The sequence below is a fragment of the Lampris incognitus genome, chromosome 5, assembly GCF_029633865.1.
Source record: "Lampris incognitus isolate fLamInc1 chromosome 5, fLamInc1.hap2, whole genome shotgun sequence".
NCBI classification, from domain to species: domain Eukaryota; kingdom Metazoa; phylum Chordata; class Actinopteri; order Lampriformes; family Lampridae; genus Lampris; species Lampris incognitus.
The window spans coordinates 50,469,090-50,481,528 of NC_079215.1; the positions used below are offsets into that span (position 1 = coordinate 50,469,090).

The 12,439-nt window shown below is 47.4% G+C and overlaps 1 protein-coding gene across 1 annotated transcript in view; it reads left to right on the forward strand.

Annotated features, from left to right (window-relative positions):
* grin2bb (glutamate receptor, ionotropic, N-methyl D-aspartate 2B, genome duplicate b) overlaps positions 1–12,439 on the forward strand; it is a 93,338-nt gene that overhangs the window by 43,102 nt on the left and 37,797 nt on the right. The window contains exons 2-4 of the mRNA XM_056280063.1: positions 425–568; positions 4,944–5,214; positions 6,301–6,493. Coding sequence (XP_056136038.1) covers positions 425–568; positions 4,944–5,214; positions 6,301–6,493 — 608 coding nt within the window. The remainder of the gene's footprint in view (positions 1–424; positions 569–4,943; positions 5,215–6,300; positions 6,494–12,439) is intronic.

Here is a 12,439-nt window from a genome sequence, read left to right on the forward strand (position 1 = left end):
TAGAAATATACTGATGGAGATGTCTCAGCACTATATCTACCCCACCCACGGTTGACACCGCATTTCATTGAAAAAGCTGGCAGCCAACTTAACCCTGATCTCGGCATTGTGTGAGGGGTGTGAGTTGGGTCTGCTAGGTCTTCTAGATATTCCAGTGTGTCACTTTGATTTGCAGTCGTGCCCGTGGATATTCAGGATGAGTGGGCAGACTGTGTCTTTGTTGTTGCGAGCTGGTGAAAGACACAAAACTCTGATTTTTGAATCACTGAATTCATTAATGTTCTGAAAGTGTGGTCATGAAGCGGTTTGAGGGTAAGCTTGAAAATCTGTGACCCATCTTCCAGTTTTTTGGGGTTTTTTTTCTTCTCGTACTGAATGAATCATGACTTTGTACGTCTGTCTGCTCCGTGTCTCTTGTTGCCAGGACGACCACTCCATGTTTTTTCAGTTCGGTCCATCCATCGAGCAGCAGGCATCTGTCATGCTGAACATCATGGAGGAATATGACTGGTATATCTTCTCCATCGTCACCACATACTACCCAGGGTACCAGGACTTTGTCAACAAGGTAAGCCAACAAAAGCACCAACACGCCCTGTGTGTTTGTGCCCCTTCCCAAAGACCTTGTCACCAAAATATCATCCTGTTTGGATATATCACATTGGAGCCAAAATTTGCAAGGAACATTCTGGTAAATTATTAAGGCAAGTTTATCCCTTGGCTAAAAAAGATTATTCCTTATGCAACCAGTGCTTCTAACTTGTTTTCTACCACAAATTTAAATTTGAAATTTAGGTTTATATCTCATTTTAGATTTAACGGCATTGTCTAAATCCTTGATAACGCTCAAACGGCAAGCTTCGAGATACAACAAATATTGAAAACATGAGTTGGGGCATCTGGGTAGTGTCGCGGTCTATTCCATTGCCTACCAACACGGGGTTCACCAGTTCGAATCCCCGTGTTATCTCCGGCTTGGCCGTGTCTGCGGGTGGGAAGCCGGATGTGGGTATGTGTCCTGGTTGCTGCACTGGCGCCTCCTCTGGTCAGTCAGGGGCACCTGTTCAGGGGGGAGGGGTAACGGGGGGGGGAATAGGGTGATCCTCCTATGCGCTACGTCCCCCTGGCGAAACTCCTCACTGTCAGGTGAAAAGAAGCGGCTGGCGACTCCACATATATCGGAGGAGACGTGGTAGTCTGCAGCCCTCCCTGGATCGGCAGAGGGGGTGGAGCAGCGACCGGAGTGGCTTAGAGGAGGGGGGTAATTGGCCAGTTATAATTGGGGAGAAAAAATGTGTGGGAGGGACAAGTTGGAAACCATTGCAGAAAGGTGTTAAAGAGTCGTCTGTTGTTAGCTGTACATGATTTCCCTCAGTATTAGTTGAACTGTACCTGTGTTCTGCATGTGAGCACCTTTGAAATGTTTTGCTTCTGTCACCAATGCCCGACTGGCTAAGCTTGTGAGATGATAAGATATGACATAAATTAATCAATCTCCAGTCGATATCTAAATCACAAATACCTTTTGTGGTTGGTTAGAGTAGTGGACAAATTCACATCAGGCAGCGGCACGTTTGACGAAGTGGAGTTAGGTGAATACGGCAATACAAGGTTCATAAAGATCCTCACCAACAGTTAAAACCCAGGTGGAACCATCTTTTACATGTGTGCAAGATGTTTGTCCCCTTTTTGTGACTGAGTTACTTAACTCTTCAAAAATGCTTTTGAACCGCTCCCTTGACTCGAACCGCCCTTCAGAAACATTTGTCTTGGAAATTATAATGCAATTAAACCGTGACACACAACAACATTGCTTTTTGCTGCTGCTGCTGCTGCTGCTGCTGCCGGTGGATTATCACAGTTGGAAGCATTAGCAATGTTTAACAAATCAGCTAAGAACACTGCCCGTAGGCCCTTTTCATATTACCTCCTGGATCGGAAGCCTAAAAGTAATTCTGACGCACCAAGGTACACTGTTTACATGTGACCATGTTAGAAACTGCACAGATTAATGGACATAATCAAGACCAGCGTCACGTCACCCAAGATTGGCAGGCTGCTGAAAAGCTTTAAGAGAATGCTTTAACTTTCTACACAAGAGTAGCAGGGACCGGGGGGGGGGGGGTCTGTTTTCAATCAGTGGTGGTCTGCCAGATGAGACCCCAGTCAAAGTCAGGGCGGCAAACGTGCAAAGACTGTGACTGAATGACACACTTGGGTGTTGGAGAAAGGACGTAGCTGGACAGGATGCTGCACCTGCTCCCGGTTGACCTCTCATCCCACCTATGTGTCTCCCCCAGTGGGTGCTGGCGGACAAACTCGAGAGCTCAGCCATATCAATTGTATATGTATGGAGACGTTTGCCTTTGTCTCACATCAGGGCGGGTTCGTTTTAACAGACTAGACCATACCCTGAAGGGGCAAATTGAATTGGGCTTGTTTTTATTTGGTGCTAAGAAAAATGATCTACGGGGGAACCAGAACACTATATTTCAAAGTTCAATTAGTGATTTAAAGTCACAATCTAGAAGATTTTCAGGGAGACAAATGCCCTTTTTGATACATTCTCTCACTGACATGTCTAAGACAACAGCTAATCCACAAATCTCATAATCGTGACACTTATAGATGCTCGTTTCAGTGGTTACCATCTGGTAGGACTCTCCCAGGAATTATTATTTGGCACATAGCATTTTACATCTTCAGCAAAGAAGCCAAGCATGGAGGAAGTAGCGGGAAGTTGAGAGGACGTAAAGTTGTTGTGGCCAACAAGCAGATACGGTAGAACAAGCTTATAAAACAGCCTTTCCAATAGATGCAACAATATCAGTGGTTTGAACCCAGGCTCCTGGTGACGCCTTCACTTCAAATGACGAGCTGGGATTTGCATTGCTCAAACACCAATGCCATGTGTCACTGTACATGGTTGTGAGTGAAAAACAAAAATCGGGGGCGTCCGGGTAGCATAGCGGTCTGTTCCGTTGCCTGCCAACATGGGGATCGGTGGTTCGAATCCCCGTGTTACCTCCATCCGTACAGACACAATTGGCCGCGTCTGCCGGTGGAAAGCCGGTTGTGGGTATGTGTCCTGGTTGCTGCACTAGCGCCTCCTCTGGTCGGTTGGGACACCTGTTCGGGGGGGAGGGGGAGGGGGAACTGGAGGGACTAGCATGATCCTCTCACGTGCTACATCCCCCTGGTGAAACTCCTCACTGTCCGGTGAAAGAAGCGGCTGGCGACTCCACATGTATCGGAGGAGGCTTGTGGTAGTCTGCGGCCCTCCCCGGATCGGCAGAGGGGGTGGAGTAGTGACCGGGACGGCTCAGAAATAGGGTAATTGGCCAAGTACAATTGGGGAGAAAAAGAGGAGAAAATAGCCACACACACAAAAAAAAAGGATCTCATCCTGATGATGATCATCACCAGGCTTTACATTAACATTTACATTTGCATATACTCATTTAGCAGCACAGTGGTTAGCGCGGTTGCCTCACAGCAAGAAAGTCCTGGGTTCAAGCCCCGGGGTAGTCCAACCTTGGTGGGTCGTCCCAGATCGTCCTCTGTGTGGAGGTTGCATGTTCTCCCATGTCTGCGGGGTTTCCTCTGGGGGCTCCGGTTTCCTCCCACAGTCCAAAGACATGTAAGTTAGGTGAATTGGCCGTACTAAATTGTCCCTAGGTATGAATGTGTGTGTGTGTGTGTGTGTGTGTGTGTGTGTGTGGGCCCTGTGATGGCCTGGCGGCCTGTCCAGGGTGTCTCCCCGCCTGCCGCCCAATAACTGCTGGAATAGGCTGCAGCATCCCCGTGACCCTGAGAGCAGGATAAGCGGTTTATATAATGGATGGATGGATGGATATACTCATTCAGCAGGCAATTTTATCCAAAGTGACTTACCAGAGATTCAGCAATTAGCAGATACATTTGAATCTTGCCAGCTGACATCATAGACATCATATCAAAGCCAAGACTGCACCTCATGTTTAGTGAAGGTGCACCTCAGAGCATCATTAAGTCAGGAAAAGAGGAATTAAAGGACAAAGTGGAGGTACATTGCCACAAGCCAGAAAAGGTGCAAGTAGAAAGGGCTAACTTAAAACTGAAAAATATCCAATTGTTGTACTGATTTTATAAATACAATACCTGTCCAAAGCAACTCTGCACGTGGATATACAAAATCCAGGTGAAGTGCATGTAGATTTGTGCCGCTGCAACCCTGACACACTCCTCAATCTCCATCTCTCCCATCGTCATAACCAGCGGTTAAGCAAATGTGAGCTCTAAAGGGACATTGACTTAGTTTCGTCCAAAAAGTGTGTTCTGATGGGATATAACACAGGCTCTTCTGCCCTAACGTTGCTTCAGCCAATATTTACCCCTTTAAATTGACGGTAACACGAACAACTCTGTGACCCTGAAATACGAAGAAGCCTTTTCTCGTCTCCTCAGGCCATTTGGAAAGCAGGAAAGTAAAAGGCCTGAAGGCAGACACATTCCCAGTTCCCACATCAGGCAATAAAACTAATGGAGTCAATTCTTACGCTCCCTCGTACCACGCTGATAGCTCGCTGATCTGAGGGGGAGGGGAGGAAGGAGTCCATGTGTGCGTGGAGGCAGGGGCAAACTTGCTCTAACCCTAATAGCAAATTCAATTCATGAATAATTTTTTGAGGGAAAGGAATACTTTTTTTTAATAGAAATGACAAGGAACGTTATGGGGGAAAGGAATACCTTCCCACACTTCTCCGTAGGAAATCTGAACAAATCGACTGCTGCTTCCTTCTACCGGCGGATCTAGAGAACAGTATTGCAGCCTGGGAGCCTGAGAAGGCGTCTCAGTCAATCGCAGCTTTGTACCCGATCCTCACCATTGTATAGTACATGCAATCTACACTTTTTTTAAACTCCATCTGTCCCTCCTACCTTCGTCTCCTCCTCCCATCCAGATCCGTAGCACAATTGAGAACAGCTTTGTGGGCTGGGAGCTGGAAGAAGTCCTTTTACTGGACATGTCAGAGGACGATGGAGATTCAAAGATTCAGAACCAGATGAAGAAGCTGCAGAGCCCCGTCATTCTGCTGTACTGCACCAAGGAGGAGGCCACCACCATCTTCGAAGTGGCCCACTCTGTAGGCCTGACCGGCTACGGCTACACCTGGATTGTGCCGATGCTGGTAACTGGAGATGCAGAACATGTACCTGCTGCATTCCCCATAGGTACCCAGACACGCTCAGACACACACGAACACACATACACACGCACCACATGCACACATGCACACCAAGTCACCACTGAAATTCAGGTGGTCTTGGCATCCAGGTGGTATAGTGGTCTATTCCGTTGCCTACCAACACAGGGATCGCCGGGTCCAGTCCCTGTGTTACCTCCGGCTTGGTCAGGTGTCCCTACAGACACAATTGGCTGTGTCTGCAGGTGGGAAGCCAGACGTGGGCATGTGTCCTGGTTGCTGCACTAGCGCCTCCGCTGGTCGGCCGGGGCGCCTGTCCGGGGGGGAGGTGGAACTGGGGGGGAATAGCGTGGTCTTTCCCATGCACTACATCCCCTTGGCGAAACTCCTCACTGTCATTTGAAAAGAAGTGGCTGGTGACTCCACATGTATCGAAGGAGGCATGTGGTAGTCTGCAGCCCTCCCCGGCTCGGCAGAGGGGGTGGAACAGCGACCGGGATGACTCGGAAAGTGGGGTAATTGGCCAAATGCAATTGGGGTGAAAAAAGGGGGGGGGAATTCAGATGGTTTCCTCACACTCACTTGTCATGAAGTTTTCCTAAAATGCTACCAAATGAAACGTACATACAGCATGTATCCTACACTGTGTCTGAGTAATAGTATTTACAGAGATGTAATGCAAATAACTCCCGTTATGTGCATATTGGTTTAATATTCACATAGTTCCGTGCTAACTACATCAGAAAGTACTTCCAAAATAATGTGAGTTTAAAACGGGGGACGTGTAATGGCTGGGGTCAATCACACAAATGCTCCAAACATGTAAAAACCGTTGTGTTCCTCACCGCAGCGGCCTGCCTGTTTGTATCTTCATCTTTAGTCAACTCTTCTCTCCATCTTTCTGTCTTTCTCCCTCCCAATATCACTTTCCTCCCCCCTCCCCCACCTCCTTCAACTGCCTACCACACTTTCTCCCCCACCCCTACCCTTCTGCGTTCCCTTTCTTTCATCTTGCCTTGATCTCTCTCTCTCTCTCTCTCTCTCTCTCTCTCTCTCTCTCTCTCTCTCTCTCTCTCTCTCTCTCTCTCTCTCTCTCTCTCTCCCTCTCTCCCAGGGCTTATCTCAGTGTCATATGACGAGTGGGACTACGGCATCGAGGCCAGGGTACGCGATGCAGTGGCTGTCATTGCCACGGCAACCTCTACCATGATGCTGGACCGGGGGCCACACACCCTACTGAAGTCAAGCTGCCAGGGGCCACCCGACAAAAAGGGCTCCGGCCTCGGCAACTACAACGAAGTGCTGAAGTGAGTCACTGCGGTGGATTCGGGAGCAGGGTAGACCACGAAGCAGAGGGGGGGGGGGGGGACAGAGCTGGACAAATGTGCAAATATTAGCCCACAGTACCCACACGGCTAGCAAACATGAGACAGACTGCTCAAATGAGTAAGCGCTGGGCTAATATGGGTTTTTCCATGATCTGTGGCGGTCCCCCCCCCCCCCCCGCGGTTAACAGGGGTGTTTCTGCATGTTGCCCGTCAGCGATTTGTCTCGGGAGGTGCGGGTCATAATAAACAGACTCCACTTTTCCTCAAACACGGCAAGTTGGCCTTGGTCCCGGCAAGGCACGCGTTCCTGTGATGGAAAAGGCGGTTAATGAAAAAGCAACGGGCCATGCTCCCCTAGTTTTTAAAAGCTTTGTTTTTCTCTTATTTCGGAATGTAAAATGAGGCGCCTTGCACGAAGAAATGAAGCGAACAAAAAAAGCAGATGAAATCTGCTCCGTTTTCATGTGAGTCAGAGCCGAAGGGACCGGCAGGGAAAAGAGCAGGAAGACTGATGGGGCTTGTTTTCACCCCATGCAGTCACATACACACACACACACACACACACACGAATACACCCACAAATATACAGACACACACTCTCTCTCTCTCGCTCTCTATTTGAAACACACAAATTTTTGCTTTATATCGCCCAAAAAAAACAGAGTGAACACACATTTCGACTCAGACTTGTGTCGAGGTGAAATCTTAATTTATTCCACAACCACCCTGGTAGGGGGGACGTCTCTCTGCTCCTCTTCTGATGAGTCTTGTTGTTTTGCTATTTGCCACATTCCAGATCAAGCAGGAGCACCGCTGTTCAATAATTCATTCCTATTTAACTTCATCGGGCACGTTTCAAGTGTTTGAATTGATCCGAAATACCAACGCCAATTAAATACTTGCGGACAACCAGATTGAAAGAAAAAGGGCCGAAATATTTATACATGCCCCCCCCCCCCACACACATTGTCAGTGTGTGAATGTGTGTTGTGTTGTGTGACTCTTCAAGGTTCTATCTAAGAAGAGGTTGGAATTGCCGACGCGACCCGTTATTATTCCGAAATGGTACGACGCCTTACAAAAACCATTCCCCTCACTGCCTTTCATCCCACTTGCTTCTAAAAATAAAACCCTGCCTCTTCTATTTTTTTCTTTCCACGGTAAGTCTGAATTTGGAGGAAAGTGAGGAGCCCGGGGAAGGAGGCGAAGGCTAGAATAACAGAAGCTCCCCGCCGCTGCCCGCATTAGGCTGCGGTGAGAAAACAGTGGGTTCGGGCTGACGTATCGTTCCCCTCGCTTATCGTTACCTGTGCTTCTGCTTTTAATATTTGGTGCAATTATGCGTGAAGCACAGGATCCCACCAGTGACTGGAGTGAGATAACAATAACTCCACAGCCATGAATATCTCAATCCCCGAAGGGCCCTGTTAGGGCCCGGAGTTAGTTCTCAATCATCCTCAGGCACACACCTGGGACTCTGCCACTGGGTTGTGTGTGTGTGTGTGTGTGTGTGTGTGTGTGTGTGTGTGTGTGTGTGTGTGTGTGAGTGTGTGTGTGTGTGTGTGTGTGTGTGTGAGGCCATGTGTGTGTGAGGCCGTGTGTTTACGTGTATGCTCCATTCAACCGTTCATCCATTTCGATCCCAATGAGCAGAGGTAGAGAATTTCAGGCAGCAGAGCCTGGTGGTGACCCCAGAGGCATGAAACAACACACACACACACACACACACAGACACACACGCACACACACGCGCACACACATTACACCTGCCCCACCTCCTCAGCAGAGACGGAAGCAATAACAGGGCCGTATATGGCAGCAGGGTCCTATATAGCCATAGGACACAGACGCATGCCTGCTGGGTTTACATGCCATTCTGTGGACACTGATGGACTGAGATGGCAATAACGCTCTCCGATTATTTTAGGGGGCGCGTGACCTTATGGGACGCACACGCACGCACACACACACACGCATTCTCTCACAAACCACAACTACACACAGATGCACACCCCCCCCACACACACACAAACACACACACCGAGCTCTAGAGATCCTCCTTTGTTTGCTGCCTGACAGGAAAGGAAGCCTCGTGTAATAAGACAATTTGCATCAAGTGGTTTTGAACGAGACGCTCAAGGGCTTAATTTATGTTTTGATAGTTGAGGGCATGTCTCTGTTTTTGGCATACACACACGGCATGCATATATATATATATATATATATATATATATATATATATATATATATATATATACACTCACTGGCCACTTTATTAGGTACACCTTGCTAGTACCAGGTTGGACCCCCTTTTGCCTTCAGAACTGCCTTAATCCTTCGTGGCATAGATTCAACAAGGTACTGGAAACATTCCTCAGAGAGTTTGGTCCATATTGACATGATAGCATCACGCAGTTGCTGCAGATTTGTCGGCTGCACATCCATGATGCGAATCTCCCAGTCCACCACATCCCAAAGGTGCTCTATTGGATTGAGATCTGGTGACTGTGGAGGCCATTTGAACACAGTGAACTCATTGTCATGTTCAAGAAACCAGTCTGAGATGATTCGAGCTTTATGACATGGCGCGTCATCCTGCTGGAAGTAGCCATCAGAAGATGGGAACACTGTGGTCATAAAGGGATGGACATGGTCAGCAACAATACTCAGGTAGGCTGTGGCGTTGACACGATGCTCAATTGGTACTAAGGGGCCCAAAGTGTGCCAAGAAAATATCCCCCACACCATTACACCACCACCACCAGCCTGAACCGTTGGTACAAGGCAGGATGGATCCATGCTTTCATGTTGTTGACGCCAAATTCTGACCCCACCATCCGAATGTCGCAGCAGAAATCGAGACTCATCAGACCAGGCAACGTTTTTCCAATCTTCTATTGCCCAATTTTGGTGAGCCTGTGCGAATTGTAGCCTCAGTTTCCTGTTCTTAGCTGACAGGAGTGGCACCCGGTGTGGTCTTCTGCTGCTGTAGCCCATCTGCCTCAAGGTTCGACGTGTTGTGCGTTCAGAGATGCTCTTCTGCATACCTCGGTTGTAATGAGTGGTTATTTGAGTTACTGTTGCCTTTCTATCAGCTCGAACCAGTCTGGCCATTCTCCTCTGACCTCTGGCATCAACAAGGCATTTTCGCCCACAGAACTGCCGCTCACTGGATATTTTCTCTTTTTCGGACCATTCTCTGTAAACCCTAGAGATGGTTGTGCGTGAAAATCCCAGTAGATCAGCAGTTTCTGAAATACTCAGACCAGCCCGTCTGGCACCAACAACCATGCCACGTTCAAAGTCACTTAAATCACCTTTCTTCCCCATTCTGATGTTCGGTTTGAACTGCAGCAGATCGTCTTGACCATGTCTAAATGCCTAAATGCATTAAGTTGCTGCCATGTGATTGGCTGATTAGAAATTTGCGTTAACGAGCAGTTGGACGGGTGTGCCTAATAAAGTGGCCGGTGAGTGTATATATACAGTGCATCCGGAAAGTATTCACACCCCTTCACTTCCCCCACATTTTATGTTACAGCCTTATTCCAAAATGGATTAAATTCCTTTTTTTTTCTCATCAATCTACACACAATACCCCATAATGACAAAGTGAAAAAGGTTTTGCAGAAATTTTTGCAAATGTATTAAAAATAAAAAACTGAACTATTGCATGTACATAAGTATTCACACCCTTTACTATGACACTCAAAATTGATCTCAGGTTCATCCTGTTTCCACTGATCATCCTTGAGATGTTTCTACATCTTGATTGGAGTCCACCTGTAGTAAATTCAATGGATTGGACATGATTTGGAAAGGCACACAACTGTCTATATAAGGTCCCACTGTTGACAGTGCATGTCAGAGCAGAAACCAAGCCATGAAGTCAAAGGAATTGTCTGCGGACCTCCGAGACAGGATTGTATCGAGGCACAGATCTGGGGAAGGGTACAAAAAAATTTCTACAGCTTTGAAGGTCCTGAAGAGCACAGTGGTCTCCATCATTCATAAATGGAAAAAGTTTGGATCCACCAGGACTCTTCCTAGAGCTGGCCGCCCAGCCAAACTGAGCAATCGGGGGAGAAGGGCCTTGGTCAGGGAGGTGACCAAGAACCCGATGGTCACTCTGACAGAGCTCCAGTGTTCCTCTGTGGGATGGGAGAACCTTCCAGAAGGACAACCATCTCTACAGCACTCCACCAATCAGGCCTTTATGGTAGAGTGGCCAGACGGAAGCCTCTGCTCAGTAAAAGGCACATGACAGCCCACTTGGAGTTTGCCAGAAAGCACCTAAAGGACTCTCGGACCATGAGAAACAAGATTCTCTGGTCTGATGAAACCAAGATTGAACTCTTTGGCCTGAATGCCAAACGTCACGTCTGGAGGAAACCAGGCACCTCTCATCACCTTGCTAATACCATCCCTACAGTGAAGCATGGTGGTGGCAGCATCATGCTGTGGGGATGTTTTTCAGCAGTAGGAACTGGGAGACAAGTCAGGATTGAGGGAAAGATGAATGAAGCAATGTACAGAGAGATCCTTGATGAAAACCTGCTCCAGAGCGCTCAGGACCTCAGACTGGGGCGAAGGTTTACCTTTTAACACGACAACGACCCTAAGCACACAGCCAAGACAACGAAGGAGTGGCTTCGGGACAAGTCTGTGAATGTCCTTGAGTGGCCAAGCCAGAGCCCAGACTTGAACCCCATTGAACATCTCTGGAAAGACCTGAAAATAGCTGTGCAGCGATGCTCCCCATCTAACCTTACAGAGCTCAAGATGATCTGCAGAGAAGAATGGGAGAAATACCCCAAATATAGGTGTGCCAAGCTTGTAGCTTCATACCCAAGAAGACTTGACGCTGTAATCGCTGCCAAGGGTGCCTCAACCAAGTACTGAGTAAAGGGTGTGAATACTTATGTACATGCAATATTTCAGTTTTTTGTTTTTAATAAATTTGCAAAAATTTCCACAAAACCTTTTTCGCTTTGTCATTATGGGGTATTGTGTGTAGATTGATGAGAAAAAAAGGAATTTAATCCATTTTGGAATAAGGCTGTAACATAACAAAATGTGGGGAAAGTGAAGGGGTGTGAATACTTTCCGGATGCACTTATATAGTATATATATATATATATATATATATATATATATATATATATATATATATATATTTATATATAAACACACACACAGAGTGTGGTGTGTGAGCTTGTGTGCTTGCTTGCGTGCAAACATTCTCAAATCCCTGAGCTAATATGCATAATGCTGTACTGGTCGGGATGACGTAACAGATGATTAATGTTTTGTCGTTAGGTTTCTTTTATGAGATCCGAGTAGACACTCGTCTTTTTTTTCTCTCGGCCTTCTGCATGCGCTTCGCAGCCATCCGTGACATCAGTTCAGCAGACAGCCTTTCTATAAGGTAGCCCCCCGTGGTCATATGACACCACCGCTGCATCCCCTGCATGAGAGGCAGCCATGCAGCTCTCATCCCGTTTTACCTTCCAAGCCGTGCTTCCCTCAGTGTGAGCCCATATCATGTCGCCTCTCTGAAATGAGCGGGTCATTTTATCGTTCTTTGTAAGCCTTTTCAGCACAACTGGACCCCTTACCTGAATGGAAAGTGGGTTTAAGTTTAAGTTTCCACTTTTTTACTTCTAGGGTCTGTTTGCACCTCAGCTTTCTTTTCTCCCCCCCCCCCCCAACTCACTCCTTTTTAACGTTAACCTTTATCTGGGTCTCAGCAGGGCGCCTGTCTGAACGGTATGGATACCGCACCCTTTTGTCTTCAGCCCTCTGCATTATTCTCCTCTTTTGTACGGTCTCTATCTTTTTCTCTCTTTATCTTCCCCTCCTTTCTGATGCCTTTTCTTCTTCTCCGTCTTTCATGTCCTCTCTCGTTATTGCCGTGGTGCTTTG